Source organism: Aspergillus fijiensis (genome assembly GCF_003184825.1).
Source record: "Aspergillus fijiensis CBS 313.89 unplaced genomic scaffold BO72scaffold_21, whole genome shotgun sequence".
Taxonomy (NCBI): Eukaryota; Fungi; Ascomycota; class Eurotiomycetes; order Eurotiales; family Aspergillaceae; genus Aspergillus; species Aspergillus fijiensis.
In genome coordinates this window covers 359,085-384,931 of record NW_024468997.1, presented here as the reverse complement: position 1 = coordinate 384,931, position 25,847 = coordinate 359,085, and the positions used below count along the sequence as shown (strand labels likewise).

The 25,847-nt window shown below is 56.5% G+C and overlaps 10 protein-coding genes across 10 annotated transcripts; 6 read left to right on the top strand and 4 right to left on the bottom strand.

Annotated features, from left to right (window-relative positions):
• Positions 1–324: 324 nt before the first annotated feature.
• BO72DRAFT_458588 (flavin-containing monooxygenase) lies at positions 325–2,386 on the top strand (the record flags this gene model as incomplete). Its single annotated transcript, XM_040946381.1, has 3 exons — positions 325–625; positions 696–1,104; positions 1,165–2,386. 3 exons carry the CDS (start codon positions 325–327, stop codon positions 2,384–2,386), a joined length of 1,932 nt encoding a protein of 643 aa, XP_040801699.1.
• Positions 2,387–3,224: 838 nt separating this feature from the next.
• On the bottom strand, positions 3,225–4,582 carry BO72DRAFT_509018 (putative glycerol dehydrogenase (GCY1); the record flags this gene model as incomplete). Its single annotated transcript, XM_040949312.1, has 7 exons — positions 4,486–4,582; positions 4,328–4,412; positions 4,269–4,276; positions 4,045–4,202; positions 3,942–3,971; positions 3,585–3,882; positions 3,225–3,514 (listed from the first exon to the last, which is right to left on the bottom strand). The coding sequence occupies exons 1-7, from the start codon at positions 4,544–4,546 to the stop codon at positions 3,225–3,227; spliced, it is 930 nt and encodes a 309-aa protein (XP_040801698.1). The 5' UTR covers positions 4,547–4,582.
• Positions 4,583–5,050: 468 nt separating this feature from the next.
• BO72DRAFT_509015 (putative isomerase YbhE) lies at positions 5,051–6,800 on the bottom strand (the record flags this gene model as incomplete). The annotated part of the gene is made up of 4 exons (XM_040949311.1): positions 6,138–6,800; positions 6,027–6,067; positions 5,639–5,957; positions 5,051–5,577 (listed from the first exon to the last, which is right to left on the bottom strand). Exons 1-4 carry the CDS (start codon positions 6,409–6,411, stop codon positions 5,051–5,053), a joined length of 1,161 nt encoding a protein of 386 aa, XP_040801697.1. The 5' UTR covers positions 6,412–6,800.
• Positions 6,801–7,445: 645 nt separating this feature from the next.
• On the top strand, positions 7,446–9,254 carry BO72DRAFT_509013 (sugar porter family MFS transporter; the record flags this gene model as incomplete). The annotated part of the gene is made up of 2 exons (XM_040949310.1): positions 7,446–8,052; positions 8,118–9,254. Exons 1-2 carry the CDS (start codon positions 7,546–7,548, stop codon positions 9,252–9,254), a joined length of 1,644 nt encoding a protein of 547 aa, XP_040801696.1. The 5' UTR covers positions 7,446–7,545.
• A 706-nt stretch (positions 9,255–9,960) lies between these two features.
• On the top strand, positions 9,961–11,208 carry BO72DRAFT_527520 (RTA1 domain-containing protein; the record flags this gene model as incomplete). Its single annotated transcript, XM_040950109.1, has 3 exons — positions 9,961–10,167; positions 10,230–10,365; positions 10,472–11,208. The coding sequence occupies 3 exons, from the start codon at positions 9,961–9,963 to the stop codon at positions 11,206–11,208; spliced, it is 1,080 nt and encodes a 359-aa protein (XP_040801695.1).
• Positions 11,209–14,708: 3,500 nt separating this feature from the next.
• On the bottom strand, positions 14,709–16,370 carry BO72DRAFT_477264 (uncharacterized protein). The gene is made up of 5 exons (XM_040947429.1): positions 16,089–16,370; positions 15,956–16,023; positions 15,512–15,891; positions 15,394–15,458; positions 14,709–15,327 (listed from the first exon to the last, which is right to left on the bottom strand). Exons 1-5 carry the CDS (start codon positions 16,282–16,284, stop codon positions 14,939–14,941), a joined length of 1,098 nt encoding a protein of 365 aa, XP_040801694.1. The 5' UTR covers positions 16,285–16,370; the 3' UTR covers positions 14,709–14,938.
• A 1,055-nt stretch (positions 16,371–17,425) lies between these two features.
• BO72DRAFT_447821 (putative isoamyl alcohol oxidase) lies at positions 17,426–19,647 on the top strand. The gene has a single exon (XM_040944644.1). The coding sequence runs from the start codon at positions 17,787–17,789 to the stop codon at positions 19,479–19,481; it is 1,695 nt and encodes a 564-aa protein (XP_040801693.1). The 5' UTR covers positions 17,426–17,786; the 3' UTR covers positions 19,482–19,647.
• Positions 19,648–20,850: 1,203 nt separating this feature from the next.
• BO72DRAFT_495979 (glycoside hydrolase family 43 protein) lies at positions 20,851–21,892 on the top strand (the record flags this gene model as incomplete). The annotated part of the gene is made up of 2 exons (XM_040948592.1): positions 20,851–21,217; positions 21,270–21,892. The coding sequence occupies 2 exons, from the start codon at positions 20,851–20,853 to the stop codon at positions 21,890–21,892; spliced, it is 990 nt and encodes a 329-aa protein (XP_040801692.1).
• A 424-nt stretch (positions 21,893–22,316) lies between these two features.
• On the bottom strand, positions 22,317–23,448 carry BO72DRAFT_403575 (class I SAM-dependent methyltransferase; the record flags this gene model as incomplete). The annotated part of the gene is made up of 3 exons (XM_040942236.1): positions 23,247–23,448; positions 23,084–23,197; positions 22,317–23,028 (listed from the first exon to the last, which is right to left on the bottom strand). Coding segments are annotated over exons 1-3 (900 nt in total), but the record flags the coding sequence as incomplete, so codon positions are not given.
• Positions 23,449–23,896: 448 nt separating this feature from the next.
• Positions 23,897–25,754, top strand: BO72DRAFT_447820 (TPR-like protein). Its single transcript, XM_040944643.1, has one exon. The coding sequence runs from the start codon at positions 23,948–23,950 to the stop codon at positions 25,658–25,660; it is 1,713 nt and encodes a 570-aa protein (XP_040801690.1). The 5' UTR covers positions 23,897–23,947; the 3' UTR covers positions 25,661–25,754.
• Positions 25,755–25,847: the final 93 nt, after the last annotated feature.

The following is a 25,847-nucleotide window of genomic DNA, read 5'->3' as shown; positions in this document are numbered from 1 at the left end:
GAGATATGTCCGGTCATGTGATGAGCCACCCCCACCCCCACCCCCACCCCCACACCCCCGCAAAGATACGAGAGATTATCTCCGATGCCAACCTTGAGCCTTACGACGTAATGCATCCCCGATCCATCAATTCCAGATTGCTTTATCTCCGGTCCCAAGATGGAAATGGCCCGATCTACCCGAGAGACGAGTCTCTTGAAAAAGGTATAGAAGACGCAACTGGAGAAGCTATAAATTGAGTTCGACAAACAAACATCACATCCTTGCTCATCAGACTTGTTTTGAATTATCGTTTCAATTGTTCTGTTTGTTTCATCAGCCAAAATGGTTCTCAGAGTTCAAGAGTCGGGCCTGGACCACCAAATAAACCAGGTCAGCCTGGCCGACCTCAAGGCCCAGGTCGTGGTCAGCGAGCTGGATACTCCCTCCTCCAAGCCTCCTGTCGATGACAACTACATGTACGACTTCAAGTACAACCACCCTCTTCCCACCTCGGACGTTCTGGGAATTGAGATCCCCTCCGACTGCGACGCTCAGAAGGAGGCGGAGACGATTGTTGCCCGCCTTTCCGAGAGCATGGGAGCTGGCGATGCGCAAGCATTCACCGATCTCTTCCTCCCATATGGTAAGTCTTACTCTGTGCTCCCATATGGCATGCATATGCAACCAACTGACATGACAATCCCTCAATACAGGTGTCTGGCGCGACAAGCTGTCCTTCACCTGGGACTACCGCACATTCAACTTCCACCCCGCCATCTTGAAGGCTGCCCAGGACCTTTTCCCCACTACGAAAGCCACCAACTTCAAGTTCTTCAGTCCCGCTCCCGCGGTTTCCCGCCCATACCCCGATTTTGCCCAGCTACAATTTGTGGTGTCATTTGAGACTGAAGTCGTCAATGCTTCAGCGGTGATCAATGCCGTTCTCACGAAGGAGGGGTGGAAGATCTACACCATGCACACTGTGGCCGAGAAACTGAAGCAGTTCCCGGAAGTGCCCCCGGCCGACGGGCATATGACCGGTCCCATCAGCTGGGAGAAGCAGCGGGCCGCAGAAGTAGAGGCTGCCAATCCGGAGGTTCTGATTATTGGTGGTGGACAGAAGTGAGCAATTCCCTTCTCCATGCCTACATTGCAGGTGCTGACGCCCTTACCCCACACCAGTGGTCTCGCGCTGGCCGCCCGATGCAAGGCACTGGGCATGGACAGCCTGATCATCGAGCGCGGCGACGAAATCGGAGACGTCTGGAAGAAGCGCTACGAGTACCTCTCGCTGCACTTCCCTCACTGGGCCGACGACCTGCCCTACTTCCCCTACCCCAAGCTCTGGCCCACATACACTCCCGCCCAAAAGCAAGGCATGTACATGCAGTGGTACGCCGAGGCGCTGGAGCTGAACGTCTGGACCAAGTCGGAGGTGGTCAGGGCCGAGCAAGACGAGCAGAACCGGTGGACGGTCACAATTAACAAGGAAGGCCGGGAGACTCGCGAACTGCACCCCAAGCAGGTCATCATGGCCACCTCGCTGTGCGGCATGCCCATGACCCCCCAGGTCCCCGGTATGGCTGACTTCAAGGGCGTCATCCGCCACTCGACCGCGCACGACAGCGCACGGGACTTTGTCGGGAAGAAGGTCTGCGTGGTAGGCACTTCCTCCTCCGGCTTCGACACGGCCTTTGACTGCTCGCGCCGTGGCATCGACGTCACCCTCCTGCAGCGGTCCCCCACGTACATCATGTCCCTCACCCACTCCGTGCCCCGCGCGATCGGCAACTACGGCCCCGATGCCGAGGGCAACCGCCCCAACCAGGAGGAACAGGACCGCTTCTTCTTCGCGACCCCCACGGGCCCCGGAGAGGAGCTGGCACGCCGCAACGCCAAGGTGCTGGAGGACCTCGACCGTCCGCTGCTGGATGCGCTGCACGCGCGGGGGCTGCGCACCTGGCGCGGCCAGCGCGGCACCGGCGGCTCCACACTGGGCCAGACGCGCAACGGAGGCTTCTACTTCGACGCGGGTGCGTGCGAGCACATCATCAACGGCAAGATCAAGGTGGAGCCGGGCTACATCGAGCGCTTCACGGAGGACAAGGTGATCCTCAACGACGGCCGCGAGCGCGAGTTCGACCTGGTCGTCTTCGCCACCGGCTTCTCCAACACCATCGACTCCGTGCGGGCCACGCTGGGCGACAAGATCGCCCGCCAGTGCGGGCCCATCTGGGGCATCGACGAGGAGGGCGAATTCAAGACCGCGTACCGGGAGACCGGGGTGCCCAACCTCTGGCTCATGGTCGGCTACCTGCCCTACACCCGCTTCCATTCGAAGCTCATGGCGATGCGTATCAAGGCGCTGATGGAGGGGGTCTCCCCCGCGCCTTACAAGGCTTAGACTTCGACTGGTGTGCTTTTTTTGGGTTGCCTGTATATATGTATGGATTTTTCTCATGATCACGAACTTTCCCTGCAATTAGTTGTTCTTCAATGTCAGATTTCTTGATATCATTTCTCCGAGTGCGATATTGTAGGGTAGGTGTCTTTAAGAAGAAACTGTGTCCGACGCTAGTCTAGACATACCTCACGTCATAGACCAAGTTCCATTCGAAACACTGAGAACTGCTTCAGGATTCACTGTGTAGTTCAATCTCACTGCGGATGAGTGAAATAGCGCAGGTTATGTAGTGTCCATGATGCAGCAACGAGCTGTCGCAAAGGGTTCCTGTGCCCAAGTTTGAAAAAGACCTTTGATTGAGCTACTCTGAAACGAGCTCATGATCTCAAGGGCGGAAGGTACTACCATCAAAATTCGGACTTACCAGTCTATATACCACGTGCATATACCTAATCGTTATACAAACACACCCGGAGGTTTGACCTTTAGAGAGGTCAACGCAAACCTGTGCCGAATTTCCTCCGGATTCCCCCGAGCTACACATCCGCATGAGACCTATATTCTGACAAAATGGAATTTATTCATTCAGAGGATGTGAGACCCTTCAATTTTATATATACACGGTGGTGGTGGAAAGCAACTCACGTAGAGAAAGAGGTAGAGAGGTATGGCGCTTCGCAAAGTGCGAACAACCGAACTACGGACTCAGGCCCTTTATCATATGAAACTTATTTTGTGAACGTGCAACAAGAATTTCTCATTTTAATTCTGTACAGCCTAACACCAAAGACTCGCTTTTTGAATGATAAATCTATACGGCATGCCCTCACCAACGGCATCACTGCGCCTTGACCGGACCGTACCAGTCCGCAAAGCCCAGGTCGAACCCCCACAGCGGCGTGTTCAGCCGTTGAGCCTTGCCCTTGGCCGCCAGCCCATCGAGCACGGCCAAATCCTCCTCGGAGAGCGCAATGACCTCGCGGTTGCTGGCAATGCGCTTCTCGGTCACCGACTTCGGCAGCACCACCACGCCCTTGTTGACGTGGTAGCTGATGAGGATCGTGGCAGCCGAGACGCCGTTCTTGTCCGCGATCTGCTGGATCTCGGGGTCGGACATGATTGGGGCACCTGACCACACATGTTAGTGACTTGGTTGACTGTGGAGTCTTTTTCTAGAGTGAGCGCGAGTGAAACCCACCAGTAGAGCCTAGAGGCGAGTACGCCTCCAGAAGAATGCCAAGCTTCTCGCAGTACTCGCGGAGTTCATGCTGCGGCAGGAACGGGTGCAGCTCGACTTGGTTGACCGCCGGCACGACCGTCCACTTCTTACGCAGCTCCTCGAGGTAGGGGATGGACCAGTTGGCCACACCGATCGCCTTAACTTTGCCGGATCGGTACACCTCCTCCATCTGGCGCCAGGTCTCGTTCTGGTCCCATGACCGGTCAACCGAGCGGGTACCATCTGGGTTCACTGGCAGGAGCTCGCTAGTTTCGTTCTGCACGCGCATAGGGTTAGCCCATGGAGAGGCTAGGGACAGGGGCCAGGAGGACTCACCGGAACAAGCCGAACGGGCCAGTGCACCAGCTGATAGCAACGTGGGTCAGTCCTGATACGGTACAAGGTATCACGCGGTTGTCACGTGTTGGACAAGACCTACGTAGAGGTCGAGGTAGTCGGTGCCCAGTGCCTCCAGAGTCTTCTGCAGACCCTCCTTGACGTTGGGGTGGTGGGTGTTCCAGAGCTTGCTGGTGATGAAGATCTCCTCACGGGGCACGCCGCTGTCTCTAATCCCCTGACCGACTTCGTTCTCGTTGCCTATTACGTAGGCATTAGACTAGTCATGGAAGAGGCGCAATGGCCCGTCGATGTATGGGAGCTCACCGTAAATCCTGGAGGATGTTAGCGGGGGCGACTTGACACAGGGAGACAACAAGACTTACAATGCTGCGTCGATGTGACGGTATCCATTCTTGAGGGCGAAGGCCACCGCCTTGGCCACCTCTCCGGGCTCGGATTTCCAGGTTCCTATACATTGAAAACACCAGGTCTTAGCAAGTACTGTACCGTACCACGACAGTCCACAAACATAGGCACGTACCGAGACCGACGGCGGGAATCAGGGCGCCCGTGTTGAGCTTGAAGTGAGTAGAAGGAGCCATTGTGATATTGCTATTGCTATTTTGGTTGGTGAGAGAATACAAGAAAGTACAGTAGATGCCAAGTAGCGCTGCAGGGACCGCCTCTAAAAAGGCCCTGCGCTGTTAATGCAGTCGGAGATACTCAGCGTGGGGTCGGAGATTGGCTTAACCGCCATCGGGTTTATCTGAACCTCGGTAAGTGCTTATCTCCGGCCCTGGCAATGAGCTCCGGTATGACGTCGGACTAGGTTTGTTAGTCGTCCCTGTCCGGCGCCGTGATCGTAATCAAGAATAATTGAGATATGAAGTCAACGGGATTATCCCATTGGGTCATTGATGCCTATTGTTCATGGTCTCGCTGATGCAGAAATTCACCTTGAACTGGAATATGAAGTATCAGAATAGTTCTTAGGAAGCAAGTCATATATCAGATTTCAATCATACAAATGATCATGTCAATCTACCTTAAATTCTCAAGTACGAGTGAAAGATAGTGATATCCAGCCAGGGCTCGTCCCATGACTTCTATAGCCAGACAGCATGTTTAATGCCACTCTCCAATCCCTCATTCAACCCAGCCACCAGGGTCCACACATCGCCTCGATCTCCGCTAATCTCGTAGACCTCGACACCACCACCCTCCTGCCCTGCCGCCACGACGTACCTGCCGTCGTCGCTGACCCGCATCCCACGGATGACATCGAGCTTGGTGCGCACGTGCTTGATCGCCTTGACACTCCTGCCGTCGTCCGATAGCAAGATGATGGCAATCGCATCGCCGGGCGGGGGCTGCTGCGGGACGTTCTGCAGATGCGGTTCGCGGCGCGCGATGTGCCGTTCCCACCGATTACTGACATAGAGAACGTTGGGAATCGAAGGATGCAGACAAATCTCGGAAGAGTCCATCATGAACTGATGGTCGGGGTGGACCTCCGGGGGTATGATGTTGGGAGCGAAGCCAGCGATGGGCGGGATGGCTTCGGCGGGGCCATCGGAGAGGTCGAAGGCGAGGACGGTGTGTGAGAGCTCTCCGATCACGTACATGATTCTCTCTGGGAAAGCTTCCGTCAGCCAACCTAGCCAGGTGCTATGAAGCAACTGGGGGCTACATACCATCCGGACTGAATACGGCATGCCGAGCCCCTGTTCCCGGGGGACACTGCAGCCAGCCGCAGATGTCCAGCTTCTGCACCCCCTCGCGCCGGAGGAGCCACACTCGGTCGGATCCCAGGTCTGGAGCGTATAGTAACCCGCGTTGGTCTTCAAGGATCTGATGAACATGGCATTGTCGCTGTCGGCCTTGGTTCGGGCCGTGTCCCGCGTCCCGGTAGGGGAAATTTGGGATGATCTCGGTTCGGGGGATGTCTTCGAGCAGTAGCGTGCCGGACTTGGTGACTGAGATGGGGTAGAGAGCAATGGAACCTCCTAGATACTGGATACGGTATGTGTATGAGTATCCGTTCTGACAAATGCGAAAGCGAAGGGGGTGGGATAGACAAACCGTCGCCAGCGCCAGTGCAGATTTATCGCGCAGTGTAAGGACTACACCCGAGTGCGGTTAACATCAATATTGTTTCTAGAAAGAAACATTGCAGCATGGGGCAAGACTCACAGTGACCCGGCGCTCCCAGGGTCGGCTGCTGGCTGGTGATTTTGCAAGCCTTGTGTGCATGATCAACTTCGAAGCTGTAAAGCAGGCCGGCGTCATCACCCTCGGATAGCCCGAGTAATTGGTCAACGCTGCCTTGCGAAGACACGGGCTCGACCCAGGAAGCATTGTAAGGGGCGGCGTAGTTTGCGAGGATGCTCAGCTTCTTCTTGTCGAGATCGAGTGCGAGCGTGGTGAAGTCGGCTCGGTCGCCCGATAACAAAAGTTTGCAATGCATCGTGTATCAAACAGGAGTCATACGAGCGAGACAGATTCGATTTGCACGCCTAAGCTAATCTGATAGCTAGTATAATATTCCATTCATTCCCTCCCTATTGTATTTCTTGCTTGATTGAATGAGGAGAGAGCCATGCGTGCCCTAATCTCCGATGGTCACGTGCATCGGGCGATGGGACCCTATCACCTCATTATCTCCGATGTCAGATTGCTCCGATCCGATGTCATTTGGGCACAGAACACAAGCCTGTCCGTGGTTTGGATCGACTTTGCAATACTCCGGAGGAGCAGATGTATATTTTCTCACAGGCGAGCCCCTCAATGACAATCAGAGACTCCATAAATCCCACCCGAGGCAAGGCAAACGTCATTTCCTCGTGCGTCCCAGGTCATTTGTCTGGTCTCTGCCAGGCTTCGAGTGACAACGGCATATGGTGAATACGAAAGCCCTGCCAATCCTGTATTTTGCCTGTCCCGATAGGAAAGGATGGAGCAGCAGACGAAACTCTAACCTCTTTGTTGGCCACAGCGGTGAGGCAAGGGAAACGACATCTCGATGCTTCCAAACTGGTTGACACGGGTGGAATAAGCTGCTAACATGCCGTGTACCACTAGGCGATGAGACCTTCTGTCAGGATTTATCTTTGAGCATCCACAAAGCCTCTCGTAGGCTATATGACGCAGATGACGTGGCTGCAACTATCATTGTTCGTGATAGGTGCATTCGCGCCCATCTATTTGCCCTGTAGAACATAGATCCATACTCCGGTCACCCGGCTGCTAGTCGGAGTAGGGATCCTCCAGTCGGATCAAGAATCTTCCAGTATGCACAGTATGCCCCCCAAACTGGACGGGGGACGGGGCTAACCCCCACGCCCAGTAGCCCGATGTCAGCGTCCAAGTGAGATGTCCGACGGGCCGTGTCGATATTGTCATTGAGCCCGACTACGGGTCTGCATATCTGATTGGCGTGGCAGGGATCAATGGTAGGCCTTCTGGAGAATCTCGGGCAGGTCCGGGGTAACCCCAGCAAGATACGAAATGGTTCCCCCCACCCCCACGGGGTTACTTAAAGTAACCATGTTCCTGCCCTCTTCAACCTCCGAGATGAAATCAGGCCACTATTTCGACCGGCATGAATTATCAATCAAAGGACTCAATGCAGCCACGAGCCAAGGGAGACGACTCCACAACGGTGGAGCACGATGAACAGGGCACGATCCTTGATGTCGACGCCCTCAACGTGGAGGAACCCTCCTACGGCCCGGACGGCATCCGAGGGCTCTTCAGCTCAGGCTACGTTCTAGGGGCCGCATTTCTGGCGTCACTCGGCGGTTTCAGCTTCGGGTATGACCAAGGTGTCATCTCGGTGATCAACGTCATGCCGCAATTCCACGCAGCCATTCCGGGGTCAGCGAGCGAGTTCGGTAAGGGCTTTATGACCGGCATGCTGCTCCTCGGCGCCTTTGTGGGCTGTATCTTCATGCCGTACCTGGCGGATAAGATCTCCCGCAAGTGGGCGTTGACAGTCGTCGTGGTGATTTTTGACATCGGGGCGATCATCCAGACGTCCGCCCAGAGCTACGGGATGTTAGTCGCCGGGAGAGCTATTGGTGGGATTGGAGTTGGTACGCTAGCCATGGTACGTACTTGATGAGAATCTTAGTACCCTATACATCTGATTGCTAACTCAGTCTGGCCACTCAGGGCGCACCGCTGTATATCTCAGAGATCTCGCCGCCAAACCTACGAGGAACCCTGTTGGTGCTAGAATCGATCTGCCTCGTTTCGGGCTCAGTCATTGCGTATTGGATCACATTCGGGATGAGACTGGTGGACAGCGAAGCCTCGTTCCGTGTCCCCTTTGGGCTGCAGATGGTCAGCGCCACGCTGCTTGGAGTTGGCATCCATTTCTTCCCCTACTCCCCGCGGTGGCTGGCTCTGGTGGACCGTCCCGAGGACTGCCTGAAGAGTATCAGTAAGCTGCGCGGCCTGCCCACGACCGACGCGAAGGTCCAGGCGGAATTCCAAGCCATCATGACGGAGATTCGGATCCAGAAGCTCACCGAAGAACGCCTGCGTCCCGGTGTAACCGGTTACAAGCGAGAAGCGGCCCTGTGGATGAGCTTGTTCAGCCGGCGCACCTGGAAACGCACCGCCGTCGGCATCGGAGCGGGATTTTTCCAACAGTTCAGCGGAGTCAACGCTTTTGTATACTACGCCCCGACGCTCATGTCGACCCTCGGCCAGACCGGCGAGATGTCATTGATCCTATCCGGGGTCTTCAATTGTCTGCAGCTCGTCACCGTGCTGGTCTGTTTCGTGACCATCGACAGGATCGGTCGGCGACCGCTGGCGATCTTCGGGGGCTTTGGCATGGGCGTCTGCTATATTATCATCGCGGCCCTGACGGCGGTCTATGGGCCGGGCTGGTCCAACGGGTCGGCGGGGTGGGCCTGCGTGGCGATGGCCTTCCTGTTCATGCTCATCTATGGAAACACCTACTCGCCCCTTGGCTGGGCTCTGCCGTCCGAGGTTTTCCCGACGGCCCTGCGGTCCAAGGGCGTTGCGCTGTCGACCTGTGTCAACTGGCTATCGAACTTCGTGGTGGGGATCGTGACACCGGCGATGATATCGAATATCACGTACGGGACCTATATCTTCTTTGCGGCATTTTGTGTTCTTGCGGGGGTGTGGGCGTTCTTGCTCGTGCCCGAGACGAGCGGGAAGACGCTGGAGCAGATCGACGAGATGTTTGGAGATGGTGGTAGTCTCGAGGAGAATGAACTCAAGCAAGAGGCTGTTCTAAAGATGGGCTGTAGTGGAGCAAGCTCTGGGGTCTAACTTAATTGAAGCTTAGTATACCAGGTAGTTAGAGAAAACATCACATAAAAACATTAATTTTTTCGGGATGCCTCTCGACTACCGGTCCTAGACTTGATGATGCTCACCGGTTCTTCAAGCATGTATAATCACATAATGGGGGTGTTTCTGAAAGGAACTAGTTAATTGTAAACGTGTTTGTATCCTGAAGTTGTAGGGGGTGGCTGTCAAATCAGTAGTCAACCCCCACCAACACTGTACCCCGGTCAGGTCTGACACTTCAGGCTACCACATTACCAGAGGAGCAAGATGCCGGGAGTGTGTGCCAATCGAGTAAAAATCTCGTGCATAGCCGCAGCATAAAATCCAGCAGCCTGAACTCCGACAGCACGTCAGCTTCACACAACGGTCGGTGTGATTGGCCCGAGCGTCTATCAATCGGACATTGGCCTGAGGGTCCAGGCAGCCACCACACTAGTTCCAGATAGGGCTAGCGCACGCGAGCCAGCCAATGAAGGCATACTCACTCCCACTCCCAGGATCGCCGCCCTGAGATCGGGCTGCATGCAACATCTCTATATTTGCAACAAAGGATCAAGGCTGCCTGGATGAGCCTCATCCTGGATAAACCGAGAAGAAAACAGGTCATATATAAGAGGCAATAGTCGTAGAGGAGAGAGTAGTCAAGCAATTAACCATTATCACATCAATGAGCACAACCACATCCATGGCCACGGCCACCAGTGCCCTAACCTCGGCGACATCCACCGAGACATGCACCCATCCCCAGCCTGGCAAAAACGGCTATCTGCCACCTGAAGCCTGCGACGCAGTCCTGATGTACGTGCCGTCATTTGCAGCCGCCGTACTCTTCTGTGTCTTGTTCGGCTTCACCACCATCTGCCACCTCGTACAAGCGGTTATCTACAAGAAGGTAGCCTCCCCACTCCCCGCTGATTCCTGCCTTCGCCCAGCCACCATGCTAACAACACGCAGAGATACGCCTGGGTAGTGATTATGGGCGCTCTTTGGGAGCTCCTCGCCTTCATCTTCCGCGCCCTCCTCACGCGTAAACAAAACAGCGACATCTACGACACGCTGTACACGATCTTCTTTCTGCTGGCACCGATCTGTGAGCAAGCACTGCCCTCTCTATACCACTCCCTCTCAGCAATACCCCTCCCAGCCATAGCCCCACCATCCACCCAGTCCCATCCACTAACCGAGCAACGCAAAAGGGATCAACGCCTACCTCTACATGACCCTAGGCCGACTCATCCACTTCTTCCTCCCAACCCGCCGCCTCGCCCACCTCACCTCGACCCACTACGCGCGCCTCTTCGTCTGGCTCGACATCGTCGCCTTCCTCGTCCAACTCGCGGGCGCCTCCATGACGACAGGCGAGGACCAACCGCAAAGCACGATAATGCGGGGCCTGCACATCTACATGGGCGGGATCGGGATGCAGGAGTTCTTCGTGCTGATCTTCACAGGACTAACCATCCACCTGCACCGGAAGCTGCTCGCCATGGAGCGCGCCGGCACCCTGGACGCGGGACGCGTCCACCGCGCGGCCGGAGGACCGTTCCGACCGACGTGGAAGAAACTGCTGGCCGCGATGTACCTGGCGCTGGGGCTAATCACGGTGCGGATCGTGTTCCGGCTGGCGCAGTACGCGCGGGGCTCGGACGTCAACAACCCCGTGCTGACGCACGAGTGGTACGAGTATGTGTTCGATGCGGTGCCCATGTTCGTCGCGCTGGTGGGGCTGAATGTCGTGCATCCCGGGCAGGTGCTCCGCGGGGAGGGGTCGGAGTTTCCGCGGCTGAGTCGGAGGGAGAAGAAGGCTTTGAAGCGGGAGAGGAAGAAGCGGAAGCGGGAGGAGAGAATGAGGAGGAAGCTGGGGAATGGCGCCGGGGAGTCGTTTGAGGAGTTGGGGGCGCTGGAGGGGGGGGATGTTGGGGTGAGGGGTTAGGGTTGGCTTATGTTGTACGGATTGTGTTTGATGCTGGTATAGATTATACATGGATCCCTGGTTGCTGATTCAGAATATATTCAGGAAGTTTCAGCCTCATATCGCGTGCCCGATTGAGTCTTTGGCGACTGAGATCAGGCGCCCAGTCCCCGTCTAGAAGAGAGTACGGGCCATCGAAGGTTTGATGTAAGCTTAGCAGTAATGGTTCATCCGAACCGGGGCCCGTGAGGTTCATCTTCGATTGGCCACCGGTGGTAATCTATTATGATTTGACACTCGACCACCTAGACCAGTAAGCAGCACCACACGCGTGCGCTGTGGAGCCAAACTCTTGGCCCAAGCGCATTCAATCTAGGCAGTGAGTACAGCTGTCTCAGTTGCCTAGAATCTAGACTGTAGAATGTATACGTCCATCTACTCACTGCGCCTGCTATCCACTCACCGTTCCTTGGGTCAATCTCTGCGCCAAGCATTGGCATCAGCCGCCTTGAACGGTTCTACAGACAAGAGATATACACCCCTCTACCTTCCAGGAGCATATCCAGACACCATCACCTCTACCCTTAGATTTCCTCATAAAAGACCCAAAATGCCCGAGGCCCTCTGTCCATGGGAGGCGCCTATCCTCCTCGCCGCCGCGAGCGGACGAACCTTCGACCTCGAACAGCTTCTCAAAAACAGCGACGAGGTCAATGCTTGTGACACGGAGTACGGACGGAGCTGTCTGGCGTGGGCCGTGGCCAATGGCCATGGCGATACGGTGCGACTCCTCCTACAACACAACGCCGACCCCGACGCCCCCGATGCGGGCGGTCGGACGCCCTTGTTGCACGCCATCGCCAACAGAGACGAGGAGACTGTCAAGCTGCTGCTGAACGCGGAAGCCCGTGTCGACCTGGCTGACTTTCAGGGACGATCGCCGCTCATCGCAGCGGCGCAGAGGGGATGCTCGGAGTCGCTGGTTAGGATGCTGCTACAGGCCGGCGCGGATCTGGACGCGCGGGACTGGCGCTACGGCGGGACGGCGTTGTCCTGGTCGGCCAGACGGGGCTACGAGGGAATTGTCCGGGTCTTGCTGGAATATAATGCCACGGTCGACGTGCGGGACGAATGTCAGCGGACGCCGATGGCGTGGGCCGCACGGAAAGGACATGCCGACATTGTCAAATCGCTCCTGGAAAGACATGCATGCCCGGAGGCCCAGGACAGCGATGGTCAAACGCCGTTCGAGGCGGCGTTTGAGGCTGGCCATGATGGTGTTGTTCAGCTCCTTCGCGGGAAGTCGATCCAAGAGATCAATGATGGATTGGCTGCACGTTCACCCGCTGCGAGGCTGGCCGACTTGCGCGAATTGTACAAGACCGTCACGCCTGATTTTGATCTGAACGACGCCCAAGACGGCGAGATCTTGATCTGGGCCATCCGAAACGAGCGCGAGGAGGATGCACTGTTGCTGGTGGAGCAGGGAGCGGATGTGAATCAACAGGGTGAACGCGGTATGGCTGCCCTCGCGTGGGCTGCAAGCTATGGTCTGGTGAATGTTGTAGAAGCCCTACTAGACGCAGGTGCTGAATCTGATCCCGTGGATGAGGATGGTTGGACTCCGCTCATGCTGGCGGCCGAGAAAGACCACACCGAGGTTGTTCGCGTCCTGTTGGCCAAGGGCGTCAACGTCAACAGGAAGAATGAGGAAGACATGACGGCGCTTCTCTGTGCATCGGGCGAATCGGTCGTGACCCTGCTCTTAGATGCAGGAGCCGATCCAAATGACGCGGATCTGAACGGACGGACGCCAATCAGCTATGCTGCCGAGAGAGGCGATGAATCGTCGGTGTTGCTGTTGCTGGAGAGGGGTGCGATGATCGAGGAAGGCCAGGAGTTATCGCCGCTGATGGAAGCCATCAGCCAGTACAACATGGCATTTGTCAGGCTGCTCCTTGAAAAGGGGGCGGACCCGTACTCGGATGAGTATAGCTGCTGCGAGTATCCTCCGCTCCGACATGCGGCAGATCATGGCCAAGTGGAAATCGTGCGGTTGCTCCTGGAGAAAGATGCAGAATCCGCCGAAACCAAGAAGGACCATATACTCCGAGCCGTTGACACAGCCTGTGAGGCAGGCCATGACTATATGGTCGAATTGCTGATGGGTCAGTACCCCTTTGGGTGCACAGACGATGAGGGTTCAATTCGAGAGCTCCAGCGTGTCGCGAACGAGGTCGCGGAACGATACGGGTATGACCTACTGACCGATCTGGTAACTGCGAGGGTGAATGAACTGCAATTGGGAAGACCGGGTGAAACATAAGCGAGTACGTGAGTCTTGCACGAGTCCGAGCATTGGAATTCCCGGACCATCACTTTTTTTGCAAGGGACGCGAGTGAATTTACAAGCATGGAGCTATCTCTCAATCTGACACAACCACCACGGAAGCTAGAAGTTGTAGACCTACACCTGACAGCCCGTGACAATGGCTAGGATACCAAAGTGTGTGATGTCAACTATTGACCATAGATATATGCTAACTTACATATCACAATCTAGTGTCTTCCCCGGAGTACTGAGCCAACCACGTTAATTGCTGCCAGTTGGCGGATTGGTATAGCCTTGCTTCTGTTGAGTCGACTACAGTATAGTAGTAAAGAAAAGTGAATTCCTGATTTGCTTCTTCGTCAGGATACTAGTCTGCGTCAGGGTGTATATTAGACTATGTGCTCCTTCCAGAAGGCACATCACCCAAGCAGCCTGAGGCCTCCCTCGTACAACACAGTCAGGTTCCAGGTGTTGGAGATCCTTATTTCTCTTTGAGTGCGGGTGGATCCCGTCGGCTCGGGCATAAATCGGAACCAAGAATCCAACTCCTCGGCATGCCGATCTTCTCCCAATTGAGCTGCTCCGGTCGCTGGTCTAATGCGACAAAATCAGTTCACTATGTCCATTATTTCACCTTGAAGAATGTCTACATAATCAGACTGCAGGGCAACAGCTTCAGTTATCCAAAGACCTCCGATCAACACTCCCTCAAACAGCCCATCCCACGGCTCAGCATGTAAGAGACCCGACACGAAATGTCCCAACCTGTTGCGGCATGAAACCACCGCCCCACCGGGAGAGAACTCTTCCCCGGACAATCCCCCGATCCATGGCTGCCTGCCACAATAGACTCTGGTCTGACCACGGACTTATGAACCGTGGAACGGCACCCTACGAGAGGCTGGAGAACCCTCCTCTTTGTTCTGCTCCCGGGGGATGCCGGGATCGCTGTGCTGTGACATCATGAGCACCTTCGCAAAAAAAAAATATGTACTTAGTAAAAAGTCTTTTGTGGTGAGATTAGCGGCGGCTTGGGTTTTTTTGTGATTAGCTTTTCTACTCTCGGATCCTTGTCGCATAGTGCAGATTTGGATTGTATAGGATTCTGCCAGATTAATTTTACGAAGGATTGAAGGATCACCAGACACGGAACGGTAGAAGAGAAGTAAGATTCTAAAGGGGTATCATTGACATTAAAGTGGGATGCTAGGGAAGGGTGGTGTTCATAAAGTGAAGGAGTGGATGTGGACACTCTCGGGGGGGTGAGCAGTGTCCACCAACTGGTGGTGGTCCTGGGCGGAAATGACGGGCTAAGCACAGGCACATCATCTGATACGGTCCAGACCCCAGATACCAGCACAGGAAATTGCTGTTTCGCATGATCGCGCGCGCGTCATGGAGAGTGAGGGTGGGCGGCGCTCATCGCGGCCACCCGTGGTTCGACACCGTCTCCGACGAGGACAACTGCGGATGGTCATCCACGTCCTGCTCGATGACGGTGTGCACCGCAATGCCCTGCAATTCCACGTCCGAGCTATTGCGACTGGCGCTGGCGGCCACGTTCGCCCCCTTGGAGAGTTGCGACCCGTGCAGCTCGTTGATCTGCAGGAACCCGTCGTGGTGGGTGTTGCTCGTCGGGTAGCCGTACAGCTTCGTGCCGGAGGAAGGGTGCGACCGGCCCTTCGACACCCCGGACTTGACCTTGCCCAGGAAGCCCTGCACCAGGGGCTTCAGCAGCGGCAGGCAGCCGCAGATGATCGCGATGTCGAGTTCCAGGCAGGTCCAGAGGGATTCTTTGGCACTCGATGCTGTGCGGAATTAGAGCTTTTCTTTGGAAAATAAAGCCAGGCATATAGGGTTGGGGGTTGGCTTACAGGCAAGATCGGTGGTGATGAATTTGCGGAATTCAATCAGTCGCATCAAGCTGAAGATACAGACCCTAAGCACGATTAGTTGGAGGTTCCATCCCTCGCCCAGTGAAAGTAAACTCACAATCCGCCCAAGGAAAAGACCATGGTCAAGGCGATCTTCTGCCGCGTAGTGATTTGAAGGCCCCAGACCACCGGCGCAGGAAGGAACAGGATGATCACATCCTCGACGAGGGCGATCGAGCCCATGGCCTGGAAGAACGCCCGCTGCCCCGCCATGCAGTGACCGTTCAACGTTTTGTCGTAGTAGTACTGGACCGGGATGCACTGGAAGATATTCACCAGCAAGGCCGTCACGGCCCAGCAGGCGATGAAGATAATCAACCCGTTGGAGACGATGGTGTAGGTGCGCAGAGTGCCGAGCAAGCGTCGCAGAAACACGACGATGCTGATCTTGATGAACGCGGCGGACGGCGCCCAGAATTTCTGAATCATCCATGATCCCTGTGGGTGCGTCGGTTAGAAAAGGAGTCAACAAGGATTGTGGCATGCTGGCTCATGAACATACAAATTGAATCCGATGACGCTCCTTGGGAGGGAGGGACGCAACAGGGATTCCAACCCCATTGAAGGCAGCTGCAAAATCCACCGTATCAGCATTTCATTCCAAGACTCCCTCAGAACACACAGGAAAAACTCACTATCCACCACGAAGGCAGTTGCGCAGTAAGACAGAATCAATCCGACGCCCATCAGCCAGTCCTCCAACTTCAACCCAGCGGTGGTATACCGCCGCGAGTACAGGCGCAGGGCATAGGTGATAGTCGCGAAGGCAGCTCCCACGATGGGGACGATGGTCAACGCATTTTTCCAGTATCTGTTCTCTTCCCAAGTCATTCTGCGTTGCCGAACTATGCGAGTCAGCCCTTCGAGATGATGGACGACACCAGGGCACAGCGCAGTTCCATGTAAGGAAATTCGTGGGAGATTTTTGGCGAAGGGGAAGTTTAAAGTGAATCGGGCTGTTCCCCTTTGAGGATCGCTCGGTGGCCTTAATTAATATTCTTAGATTATTAGAATTGTGCTGGCGTCGCCACCAAACCTTAACAGACAGGTTTGGGTCTTTGACTGTTTGGTTTCTGGCACAAAAAGGCGAATCTCCGACCGGAGGACGAGAGGGAGGGGGGGAAGGAGAGTGGAAAATGCCTGCTGATTTGTCATGGATTTCCTTTGGGCCACGCACCGCTCGCAAGGGAGGGTCCGAATGGGCTCTCTAATCTTCAACTATTGAATTCCTTTCCATGGCTGTCGCTGCATTAAGCTCGTGGGAGTTCCTCCAGGGCGGAGGTTAGTATTTTCTGTCTTCTACGAGACCTGAACCGTGTTTTGAGGTGGTTGATCAAGCCGTGCTGCCCTGGAGCTCTGGGTTTCCCCAGTCTCGTTTAGTTTTACAGTGCTGATCCGCACGATTCTTCCATCCCCAGGAACGTGATTCTTATAGAGTCTGGGGATGCTTAAGATCGTCATGCAGCATCGCAGTCTAGAAGGGGTGGAATGATCGCGTGGCAGTCGTGGCAGTCGTGGCTAGACAGGGATGCGGTGCCTTTCAGGGGGAGAAGAAAGCGAGCTTTCCATGCAGGAACCATCGCACCAGGGCGACAAGTGGGAAGCTGTGTGCATGGGATGATCTATCTGAGACACCGGTTGGCTGGCAGGATTTCCACTTGACTGCAAAGGCATGCAAGTCCGAGGCTATAGAGGCAGTCTAGTATAGTGGCTATATCAGTCGATTGCGGAGACTGGCCTTTTCGGAGGACGGCCGAGCCCTAAAGACAGTTAAGCGTGGTGGCGCCCAACGAAGCCCACGCCACGAATCATCGTTCGAAACCTTAAACAAACCCGCTGGAGAAGACAGGCAAGACTAGAAGTCGGTGGACTTCACTGTGGGTCATCGTCCTGAGGTGGTGGGTCCAGTCTAGCATCTCCTGGTGCCTCCCTGTTTCTCTCTGCTCACGGCCTCTGGCTCCCTCAGCAGCCTCGAACCCAGTCGGATGTCGGATTCTATTGCAACAATCCTCATCCATACCAGTCCCCAGTATTCCTCCACTTCCTGAGTCGTGCAATTCAATAGCCTGCGCCATCCTACGCGATCGGGGGAAACACTGACCAGCCAGACCTCGTGCGGAACGTGCCGTTACCCGACTTTCATTTTTTTTCCTGCCTTGCATTGCCGTGCAGTTTGGTCCCTTTCTGAGAAATAAATTGACGCGGGATCGTCGGGGAGATTGCCCAATTTTTTTCTCCCTCAACCCAAGCCATTCCCCATCTTCATTCTCGATTCGATTGTCTCATTCTCGCGTGGCAGTCAACAAAAAAAGATGGCGTCTTCGGGGTACAAGATGTCGTATGCCGCATTGGCCGTCCAATTTTTGGGGCTGGCCTCTGCGAGCTGCAGCAATTGCAGCCTGAGTGCGCTGAACACGACTGTCGGCGGTCGTGTCCAGCCTCTCACGCCCTTCTCCCTGCCCTGCTTCTCCAGCTACAATGGCCACCCCGTCACCCCCAACGATGCCGCCTGCGCCACTATCCAGGCCAACTACAGCGACCCCTACCTCCGCACCAACACCCCCAATGGGTACATGAACTACCAGGATGAGATGTGCTCGTCCAACCCCCAGGATCAGTGCGTGCTGGACAGCAGCGACCCCACCGACCCGCTGGCCTTCAATGGCACCGACTGCCGCCAGGGCAACATGCCCTCCTACTACCTCGAGGTCCACGATGCCACCGACGTGAGCGCCGCCCTCGAGTACTCGCGCTGCTCCGGCGTGCGCGTCGCCATCAAGAACAGCGGCCACGACTACCTGGGCCGGAGCAGTGGCAAGGGCACTCTGCAGCTGTGGACCCGTAACCTGCAGGACATGAGCTATCAGGCGACCTTCGTTCCCAAGGGCTGCCCCGCCAACACTACCTACAACGCCATCACGGCCGGTGCCGGTGTCAACTTCGACGAAGCCTACGCCTTCGCCCATGACCACAACGTCACCATTCTGGGTGGGTACTCCCCCACGGTCGGTCTGTCTGGCGGCTGGGTGCAGATGGGCGGCCACTCCGTGCTCTCCCCCGTCTACGGTCTGGGTGTCGACCGCGTCGTGCAGTACAGGGTCGTGACCCCCGACGGCAACCTGCGCATTGCCAACGAGTGCCAGAACCAGGACCTCTTCTGGGCCCTCCGTGGCGGCGGTGGTGGTACCTTTGGTGTGGTGCTCGAGAGCACCCACCGCGTGGAGCCGCGCTTCGGGTTCACGGCGGCCGTCGTCAAGTTCACCAGCAACTCGACCAACGTGCTCCCCTGGATGGACATCATCGTCAACAACACCCTGCGCTGGGCCGAGGAGGGCTGGGGCGGCCACATCACCGGCAGCACCCTGATCAACGTCTCTCCCTTGATGACCGTGGCGCAGGCCCAGCGGTCGCTCGCCTCGGTGATCGCCTACGCCAAGGCCCAGGGCGGTTCGGCCGTGGTCGAGCACTTCGCCTCGTGGTACGACTTCTACACCAAGTACGTGACCTCGGAGGCCGTCAGCGTGGGCGTGACGCACTTCGCGGGCAGCCGTCTCGTGCCGCGCGCGGTGTTCGAGACGGCCGAGGGCCGCGAGAACCTGATGGACTTCTTCAAGCTGATCCAGCAGAACGGGCAGACCCCCTACATCCCCGTCGTGGGCCCGGTGCTGTACAACTACACGGAGGGGTCGACGAGCGCGACGCCGGCCTGGCGCCAGGCCATGTGGGAGCTGGGCTCCGGCAGCGCGTGGGCGTGGAACAGCACGCTCGCGACGCGCGAGGCCAAGATCGCCACCCTGCAGAACATGACGGCCACGCTGGAGCGCATCACGCCCGGCAGCGGCGCCTACAGCAACGAGGCCAACCCGTTCACCGAGGACTGGCGCGAGGCCTGGTGGGGCACGGAGAACTACGACAAGCTGCTGGCCATCAAGCACAAGTACGATCCCTCGGGCTTGTTGAGCTGCTGGAAGTGCATTGGCTGGCAGGAGAGCCAGGCCAACAGCACCTGCTTTGCTGCATTTCAGTGAGCCATCTCCAGAAGATCGGATAGATTGTTCGATGATGTTTTCGGTCGCCAGCATTTTTCTCCCCGCGGAGTGCGGGCGCAGGTCACTCTTTCGCAGCGCGGATAGAATTTGCGTAATACCAGATAGACTTGATGTTTGTTAATGAGTTCAGGACATGTCGATAGGTTGATTAATGAGATAGTCTTAACCCTTTACTAAAGCCTTCTTTCCTGCTCTGTACGAATGAATATTGCATAAAGCACTTGTGCGTGGCGGTAGTGCTCAATAGAGTGGCGCTATTTGCCAGTCGACTAACTAGCACGGAATCGGTTAGTGAGTGGGCAGTGGAGTTGTTTGTCATTTTTGCAGCCGCTGTCATTAAAAGCGTAAGGATCGGCGTGGCTCACTGTTTCCATGGAACCGGACGATGCGTGCTGGATCGGGCCTAGCGTATCTGAGACGTCCTGAAAGGGTCCGATCCGGCTCCGGTCGGCTTTGCACTTCCCGACCCTGAGTCCGGCACTCTTTTAGGGAATTTCTTCGAGGCTCCAGGCTCTAGGCTGAGACATTGTTTTGTGCAACTGTGCTACACATAGTCCTTTGCTTCCTATTGACGAGTTAACACAACATGTAGATTGGATCCAGTGGTGTTTGACTGTACTACAGAGTCGGCCTCAGTAGATACTTGGCAATAGTTGGGAAAAATGACTTTCAGATGCCTTCTCTTTGTGAATGTGCGGGACTGCGGGTGGAAATATATCGACACTCTCCCACGACTAGATCATCTACACCAGATACGGACTGCCATTGACTGTTTTGTGCATCTAAAACTCGAATAACGCTACTTGCATACTTAACCCAACATTTGATTTGAGCCTAACCAGAGAGTGGTTGAACAATTCCTGCCTGAAATGACATGTCGTGATGGATATCATCTGGGTCAGGGTGCATTCTACTCGTATGATGCTCCCCATCCAAGGCAGTGATGCTTGACGCTCTGATGCAGAACGTCATAGCATATACGACACTGAAGACTAGCGGCTGATGATGCATATGTGAATATCCCCGCGCCTACTTCAATGTGGTTAGTTGACTCCTCAGAATTAGCCGACTATCTTGGACTGCCTACAAGCAGGCTCGGCATGGCAGCGGGAGTGGTGGAATTACCCTTTGCCAAGCCTCGGCACTGCCGTGAATAAACCCCCCCGCATTCAGCATCCGATCAACATTATACTACGAAGGGCATCTCTCCGGTGGGAGACATCGACGATGGACATCATGGCAACTGAATCCCCATGGGGTGAATCTTGGCGACCACGATGCTGTCTATTTAAACAGCTGCAATAGTCGTGAACAAAAAAGTCGTAGCTGCAGACTCCAACCGACCATCATGCAGCTTCAATCGATAATCACCCGCCTGTTGACGGCCCTGCTCGGGTTGTGGGCCCTCCTGCCTACAGCTGGGGCCTATACAAACCCGATCCGTAACCCCGGGGGCTCCGACCCCTTCTTGGTGTACACCGGTGGATACTACTATCTAATGACCACCACCTGGACGGACCTCGAGATCAGCCGGGCCACCACCATCGACGGCCTCAAGTCCGCCGAAAAGAAGGTCGTCTACTCCACCTCCACTGCCGGCCGCTGCTGCAACGTCTGGGCTCCGGAGGTCCACTACCTGGGTGGCAAGTGGTACATCTACTACACCGCAGGGGAGACGACCGACCTGGACGGCCAGCGTCTCCACGTCCTCACCGGTAGGCAGCCCACCGCTCCTCCCCTAAAACCCCCCACTAACAGTAAGCGCAGGTGGTTCCACCCCCTGGGACGAGTACACCTACACCGGCCAGCTGACGACCGAATGGTCCATCGACGCGACCGTCCTCCGCACCAACGCCTACGGCAACTACCTCGTCTTCTCCTGCTTCCACGGCGTGACCTACCAATCCCTCTGCATCCAGAAACTGGGCGACGACTATGTAAGCCTCACCGGCAGCATCAGCGTCATCTCCGAGCCGACCGAGAGCTTCGAGATCCACGGCACCCCCGTTAACGAGGGGCCCGCCGCCCTCTACATCTCCGGAACCACCTACCTGGCCTACTCAGCCTCGTACTGCTGGACCCCGTACTACTGCGTCGCCCTGTTGACCTGGGACGGCACGACCGACCCCACCTCCCGCAGCGCCTGGACCAAGGGCGATAGCTGTGCGCTGTCCTCGGCCAACGGCAACTACGGTACCGGCCACAACAGTTTCTTTCAGAGCCCCGATGCTACAGAGACGTGGATTGCGTACCACGCGTCGAATAGCAGTGCCGGGGCGTGCGATGATACGCGGTATACGATGGTGCAGCCGTTGGGGGTGAGCGGGGGGAAGCCCGTGTTTGAGACGCCGGCGGCGTTTAGTACCGTGTTTAGTGAGCCGAGTGAGTAGGTGTGGTGGGAACTAGGTTTCGAGTTGGTATGTATATAGTTTGCTGTGGCTTGTTCGGGGGCTTGGATTAGCTGGCGGTATATGAAATGCAATTATGTCTGTTGATAGCTTTCATGGTACGTAGATATATAGGTGAGGTGACTCCAGTCTGTGGACAGATAAGTAATACTTCCTCTGGTCGAGGTCGACAATGCTAAGGCTTCCTCTAGACCACGTCACCAGCAGTGAGGCTAACCCTCATTCTTCCCACTTGACCTAGCCTAACAGCTGTATACCAGCATGAGTCTGCACCTTAGACATTGAACATCTTTACCTCCTCCGCAACCCCTCATCCACCGTCCCTTCGTTCTCCCCCTCTCCCTCCCCCTTCTTGACTAACACCCCAGCAATATACGGCATAACCCCCTCCTCAAAATACCTCCGCAGCTCGACCCTGCCCCACCCGCCATCCTCCGCAGCCGCGCCCCTCAGCGCCCCCTCCGTATCCCTGGTCAAACAACAATCCCCAACAAACCACCGCCACCCCAACAACTCATACACTCCCTGCACGACCCTAGCCACGACGGACCCTGCCCTCTCATCTTTCCCCTCACCTTTCCTCCCCCCGAACCCCCGAAACCCCGAATTAACCACATGCTCGACCACAATGACCCGCCCACCCGGCTTGAGCAACGAATACAGCCCGCGCACCGTCCCCACCAAGTCCGGCACGGAGCACAGCACCCGCACGCAGAGGATGGTATCGACCCGTCCCGCCCCACTTCCATCCACCAAACCCCGCTCCCGCAACACGGGACCCAACTGCTCCGGCGCAGCACTACACCCGAGAACCGTGTACTTCTCCCCGACGCCCTCCGCCTCCGCGCGGGCGCGCAGGGTCGCGTGCAGGTGATGGCAGGGTTCGACGCCGTAGAGGGCGGTGATGGCCGGCGAGCGCAGGTGGGGCATCTGCGTGCCGGTGCCGGGGCCGAGGTCGAGGGTGATGCCGCGCGCGGTGGCGAGCAGGGGCGGGATGAGGTCGGCGGAGCCTTGGATTTCTGCTGGCGTGTCGTCGTGGTGTTCCTGGTTTGAGGGTTGCGAATGTTGTTGCGGGTTTGGCTCTGGTTGTGTGGTGGGTTGGGTGGGTTGGGGTGGTGCTGTTGATGGCTCAGTATGCATACATGACGAGATTAAGGAATGAGGGCAAGGTACCGCTGAACGCTACCCAGAACCGGCCGAAGGCTTCGTCGCGCAGACGCTGGGTCTCGAGGAGAGGGGCTAGGATGCGGCCTTCGAGGATGGCTTCCAGGCATACGAGCAGGTAGCCTGGGGTGGTTAGTGAGGTTTGAATAAGAAGGGGAAGGCCCAGGCGTACTTTTGATGGCCATGGACAGGATTTGGCCGGGTTCGAGGAGGGATGCGAGCCATTGTCGGGTTGTTGGGGGGGTCATTTCTGTGGTGGTGTATTGGAGAGGGGTGAGGTGACAGGTTGTAAATTGGAAGGGAGAGTGAGGGATGAAGATCAGTGTATAATCAGCTGAGGTGAACAAAGTGCCAGTTGAACTGGTAACCAACGCGGGGAAGCACTCGGGAAATCCAGAGATGAACCCATCTGAACGGCGACCCGATAAGAAAAAACACATCGATCCGGAGGAAGGAGAGGAATTGACCAATCGGAGTGGGTGGGCGGGGCTCGGCCTTTGGTTTTTTTAGGTCTTGGCATTGCGATCAATCGCCGAGTCAGGATCCTCTCAAAACCTTCACTTCCAACAAGATGCGAAGGACTACTCACTAAAGATAGACTGCACGTGTGTTTGGCTAGTACTTATTACGCTATCTGATGTTCTATATCTGAAGTCTAGTTCGAATTATGTCTAGGCCTCAAGGTGAATCGGACGCCTGCATGCGATCGGTGTCTGGTCGGTCTTTGGCGGGTGCTATCGCCCCGCCTTATCGCGCCTTACCAGAACCGAGTGGGGGTTGGCTGGTTTGCTGCTATTTAATGCGTCGTCCTCTTCTACAGACTTCACAACAAACCAATAACTTATCAGTCTCTGAATCTCTCCAATATCCGAAATGACGCGCGGACCTATCCCCGCCAGCGCCGACTATTTCGACCTGGGCACTCATTCACGCGCTGTCACCACCAGCAGCGAAGATGCGCGCGTCTGGTTCAACCGCGGCCTCGTGTGGGTCTACTCCTTCCACCACGGTGAAGCTGTCCACTGCTTTGAACAAGCCATCCAGCATGATCCGTCTTTTGCCATGGGCTACTGGGGTCTCGCCTATGCTGTCGGACCCAACTACAACAAAGCATGGGAACGCTTTGACCGCAAAGACCTGCACACCTGCGTCCAGCGCGGCCACGAAGCATCCCAAAAGGCCCTGGAGCTATCCAGCAACGCCACCCCCCTCGAGCAAGGCCTTTGCAGGGCTATCGTCGAGCGGTTCCCTCGCGACACTCCCTTGAGCCCGGAAGACTACGGCACCGTCAACTGCGCCTACGCCGACGCAATGAAGCCAGTGTACGAGCAATTCGGCTGCGACCTGGACATCGCCACCCTCTACGCCGACGCCCTCATGAATGTCACCCCCTGGGCCCTTTGGGACCTCTTCACCGGCAAGGCCAACCCCAAAGCCCGAACTACGGAAGTTCAGGCCGTGCTCGAAACCGCCCTCACGCAAACAGGGGCTTACCGCCACCCCGGCCTGTTGCACCTGTACATCCACTTCATCGAGATGTCTCCGACCCCCGAGAAAGGCATCTACGCTGCGGACCACCTGCGCGACCTCGTTCCCGACGCCGGACACATGCATCACATGCCCACGCACCTGGACATTTTGATCGGAGACTGGCGCGCCTCAATCCGGTCCAACTACCGGTCCACCCTGGCGGACGACCGCTACGCCGCCAAAGCCGGCCACAACAACTTCTACACCTTCTACCGACTGCACGACTACCACTCCCTGGTCTACGCCGCCATGTTCGCGGGCCAGAAGCGCACCGCGCTGGACGCCGTCACCCGGATGGAAGCCAGCATCCCGGAGACTCTACTTCGCACGCAATCCCCACCAATGGCCGACTGGATCGAGCACTTTGTCGCCATCCGGCTGCACGTCATGGTCCGGTTCGGCATGTGGGAGGAACTCAAGCAGATACCACTCCCCGAAGACCAAGCCCTGTACGCCATCACCGCCGCCACCACACACTATGCCCGCGCGCTCGCCCACGCCGCCACCAACGATATCCCCTCCGCCCGGAGCGAACAGGCCCTCTTCCTCGCCGCCCGCGAAAGGGTACCCCCGACCCGCCGGGCGTACAACAGCCAAGCCCTCGACATGCTGGCCGTCGGCATCCCCATGCTGACAGGGGAGATCGAGTACCGCGCCGGCCACTATGGGGTGGCCTTCGCGGCGCTGCAGGAGGCGATCGAGCTCGAAGACCGGCTGCCCTACAGCGAGCCGTGGGCGTGGATGCAGCCCGTGCGGCACGCGTACGCCGCGCTGAAGCTGGAGCAGGGCGAGGTCGAGGAGGCGGCCCGCACGTACCGCGCCGATCTGGGGCTCGATGAGTCGCTGATCCGCCCGCGCCGGCACCCCAACAATGTCTGGGCGTTGCATGGGTATCATGAGTGCTTGGTCAGGTTAGGCAAGGCGGAGGAGGCGAAGGCGATCGAGCCGGCGAGAAATGTTGCGCTGGCTGGAGCGGATATTCCGATCCGGGCTTCATGTTTCTGTCGGTTGGAGGTTTTGCAGGATGCGAAGTGCTGTGGGGGGGAGAGTTGCTGAGTGCAATCGTGGGGATGATAGTGGCGTGGAGGATTAACTGTGTGAGGATGTGTGAATGTATATTAGTTTTGTATACTGTTTGCATTGGAAATAAGAGCTGACAGTGTTCATGTCACTGTACTGTGCATGGTGCAGATTATCGAGCGGGTTTGACAGCCAGGTGGGTGCTACCTGATCCTCCTACGGT